General features: G+C 40.8%; 1 protein-coding gene across 1 annotated transcript in view; it reads right to left on the bottom strand.

The window, feature by feature from the left end:
* LOC101856733 (1-deoxyxylulose-5-phosphate synthase YajO) overlaps positions 1–3,855 on the bottom strand; it is a 24,315-nt gene extending 20,460 nt beyond the window's left edge. The window contains exon 1 of the mRNA XM_005097396.3: positions 3,411–3,855. Coding sequence (XP_005097453.1) covers positions 3,411–3,524 — 114 coding nt within the window. The 5' untranslated portion in view covers positions 3,525–3,855. The remainder of the gene's footprint in view (positions 1–3,410) is intronic.
* Positions 3,856–4,265: the final 410 nt, after the last annotated feature.

Here is a 4,265-nt window from a genome sequence, read left to right on the forward strand (position 1 = left end):
GAAGAAGAAGAAGAAGAAGAAGAAGAAGAAGAAGAAGAAGAAGAAGAAGAAGAGGAGGAGACCTTAAGTCACACCCAAGCAACAAAAGAGGGAAACTTCAGTGTTATTATCAAACTATTCAAAGCTTATCACACCGCAGGAAGTAGGTCAGCTCAGCCAGAGACATACAATTTTACATTTTACGAGTGGGGTCAGGACCCGGTGTCATTCTCTGAAAACTTTCCACAGGATCCGTTACATCACGGTGCTTCAGGTGTAGTGTCTGCATAATAGACTCTTCATCAATATTCAGGCATTTTAACACACACCTCTTCTTGCTTCCTAGCTAGGAGAATGAACCACAGAGTGAAAGATAAGGGATAGATCAGACTATGGATTACAGAGTGGGTGAGGGACACTAAAAAAGAACAAAGAGGAGTGAATAATTTTACACCTACTAAAGATAAAGAATCGCCCAGAGTATAGCAAGGTTCAGTGGAGCAATCGTAGGGTAGAGGAAGGCAACTTTTGAAGGGCATTAACTAACTGTTGTAGTAATAATATCACTTGGCATGGAGAGGGGTGAGAAGAATATTCTAACTCTCTCTCTCTCTCTCTCATAAATTTATGCGAGATACTATACATCGTTGGCATTAAGCTGTTTAATTTTAATGCACTATGTAGAAAGTAAAATTTTTCTGGAGAAAATAAAATAAACAAATGTCTATCATTCTTCTTTTTAACAATTTTACCTACATTAAAATGCATTTTTTTGGTGCTTTCTTTCATCATTTAGAATTTAAATTTCAACAAAATATTTCTTGAGCATATCTAACTTTAACCGATACCATGCGATAAAAGAAATTGCAATAAAAAAAAAAGAAATAAATACGACTTAGTACATCTGGAGAGCTGGCCAGTGACATAAATATCTTAAAATAAGAATCCTGAACTATTGGTATAGTCTATTGAGTACTGCTGTCTCTGGCTAATAGTAATAGCAAGCATCCCGATCTGGAGACAAGAATAGCGTCATGTTCTTATTGAACTTAATTTTGAAGGGGAGTAATCTAAAGTACAGTTGAAACTATCTAAGAGGGCCACCCATTGCCGAGGAGAAAAATGGCCGTATTAGACAGGTGGCTGTCTTACATAATGTCATTATATGTTTTTAAAAAAACATAAGGGAGGAAATGGGAAGTGGCTGTTTGTACAGGTTATTGCTTTACACAGGTGGCCATTAGAGCAGGTTCGACTGTATTCTGTCAAATGTCATTGATTGTTGTCAATCAACTCACATCATCTGCTGTTTGTTGCATCACCGAGCTAAGCTGAGCTAGCCCTGAAGGGGTGCAGTTTTCCTCATGAAGCAATCACAGACAACCACTATTATCATTAAAAACACTACGTACGGCATAGCCTTTTTTTCCTTGTCTTCCCTCCCCACTCAAGGCCAGTCACTGGCTTTCTTCGTTACCGGTACGCAATTCGGTCTCACATGATTTCCTTGTCTTTTTATGTCTGGCATGGCTGCAATTTCAAGTAATAAAGGAGAGTGTATGCGTGTTTGCCATGCTTCCATCCAGTTTCAAGAAAAATGAGTAATTTTTTGGGCTGATCCATTTTATATGAACAGGACGAGAACCAGGAATGATTGTGTAATTAGATGGAGTTGTTAATTTGGATCCAGCACTTATGAGTGCTAATCATAAAGGACAGTGCTTCTAAGTGAATTGCAATTTTACTCCGTATATATGCTTTTAGCTGGAGACCAACATAATGTACTACAGGGTGAGACAGGTATAAAATCCTTTTTTTGTGTGTGTGTGTGTTTTATGGTGCTCGCAACACGTAAGGTCCTATGAGCGGGCCAGACACACATTTTAACATTTTTCAGCTGGTAGGAAATTTTTAATCTTGCTCAGGTAGCGGCCGAAGCCTCCAATCGATTTTAGGACAACCAAGGGATCTTTTTAATGTGCGCAACTTGCACACGGGACCACCAAGATTTTTCGTTGAACCCAAGAAGGATAGTTGTTAGAATTTACCTACCCATAAGATCTGGGGTGTGGATGAAAGACAGCAGTGAGAAGGAGCCAAGGAGTAGCAGGAGCAAGGCTGCAGAAAGAGTCAGGAGCCCAGAGGAAGGGGCAAAGGGGGGCAGAAAGTGGAGATGAAAGCAGACAATAGTACATTGTATGATTGTTTATATAAGGAGAGGAGGTGAAAGGAGAAAATTGTAAAAAAGAAAATTTTCCTTTGCAGTCAGGTTTCGAACCCAGGATCTATTGAAAGAGAGGCAAATACCGTACCTCTAGACCACAAGAGCCCCAAAAGGATAATTTTTCAAATTCGGAAAACAATTGAGACAAATGAAACGTGCAACAGTGAAATATATTTAAGGAGAGTTTAACAAACTACGCAATGAATGTCAAGTTTTTCAGACATCCTGTTAGTTTCAGAGTACAGTCGAACCTGTGTAAGACAGAATGGCAAGGGAGCCAGAAAAAAGATTCTGTCTTTAGACGGGAATTTAGGGGGGAGATGGAGGGGGGTTTCAAAGGCCCAGCTGGTGGGACCAAGGATCGCTTCTTGTCCAGTTGGCAAGCAGTAGTCAAAACTTCACACCTCAACTGCTATCCCCTCTGATAATGACGTGCGTCAGTCTTACTTGTCCAATTACCACCAGTGCTTGCATTTCATAGGACAACTGTTCGACCTATTAAAAACAGAAACGATTGAACATCTCCTTTGCTTCCACCCATGCGGTGTAACAAGCACAGTCAACCAATGTCACCCGCACCCCACTCACTGCCATGGAACAACGATTTGAGGAAATTTTTTCTCGGCTGGCCCAATGATCAGGGTGGCAGGCATTGGCCAAACTAATTTTACACCTCTGGCTTAGAGGCTTCCCAGGAAAGTTTCTATGGTGGTTTACTACTCGAGCACTTTCATTGGCACTCGTTACATTTCACCCCACCCTACCCTGACCATCTGCATCTCCCAGGGCTCGGGGTAACATCTACCCCAAAATTGCATCACTACTCTCCTTCCTTGCCCGGTGGCATGATGTTAAGTTTAGAGCCGGCGGAACCAAACTTGCGACTTTTGTTACAAATCAGGGGTGAGAAAGCATTTTCCATCTTAGACAGGTCATAAAACCTTCGGACGCGAGCAGTTTTTTTTTCTTCGTTTCTGCATTGGACAGGTTTCCGTTTAAAACATGTTAAAGAGATATATAATCTATATCAATCGTCAATATCATCGCTCTGCTATTGCAAAGAAAATAAAAAGAGGGTGAGAAAAGACTTGCTGGTAACTTATTAAAAGTAATAAAAGGGTAGAATCTAGATCTAGATCTAGATCTAGATCCATGAAAGAAAATGAAGTGGGAAAAAAAAGAGAATGTCAAATAAAAAGCAACCAACCTCAGCACTTTGAACAGGCCACTGTATGTTAGATTTGCCGTCGTTAAATTGCCATGTTCCCAAGCAAACGGGAGAGACTTTCAGGTCAGTGCCTTTCAACAAAACACGATCCATCTTGAATAAAGATCTAATCTAGATCTACACCTTGCCACCACACGTATAAGTACAAGACTGAGACTGAGCAACAGACGAAGCCTTGCTGGTTGTGTGTATGGGGGGACCGTTCCCGGTATCGGAACCAATTGAGGTTACAAAACGACTAGATCTAAGTTGACAAAGTAGCCCTGGGAAGCAGAACGACACAGCTTGGAGAGCAGACTAGATAAGAGACACAAGTGCTGTCAGATTAACCACGACCTGAGAGCACAGTGTTATCTCTGACTAACTGCTGGATTGAAGGTCAGGAGTAGGCCAAACAAGGCCAATCCTCGAACTAGATCTACTGATGCTTACGAGGTTGGAGCGCTAGGCTAGTCTTGGTCAGCCTTGGGTGTATTCCATTCAAAGGGGGCGGGGCAAGAGAAAGTAGTGTTAAGGGGAAACTACTAGCATGAAAGGGGTATAAGGGTTGAAACTGGAGTAGCTTATCTTCCAAATTGGATATAATATTAGGAACCTCAGATTTCCAAATTAGATTAGATCTATTAGCCTAATTACAGTGACTAAGAATTAATTCTTTTGTAACACAATTCTCCCTGTTAGACAGCGTTTCCCCAATTTTATCCCCCAAGAACCTAGTGTGACTTAAGGTCTCTTCTTCTTCTTCTTCTTCTTCTTCTTCTTCTTCTTCTTCTTCTTCTTCTTCTTCTATAAAAATGATTAGGCCTATTCACTTTTTAAAAAAACTTTTTTAAA

This window comes from Aplysia californica, unplaced genomic scaffold (assembly GCF_000002075.1).
Source record: "Aplysia californica isolate F4 #8 unplaced genomic scaffold, AplCal3.0 scaffold00153, whole genome shotgun sequence".
In the NCBI taxonomy this organism is placed as follows: Eukaryota; Metazoa; Mollusca; class Gastropoda; order Aplysiida; family Aplysiidae; genus Aplysia; species Aplysia californica.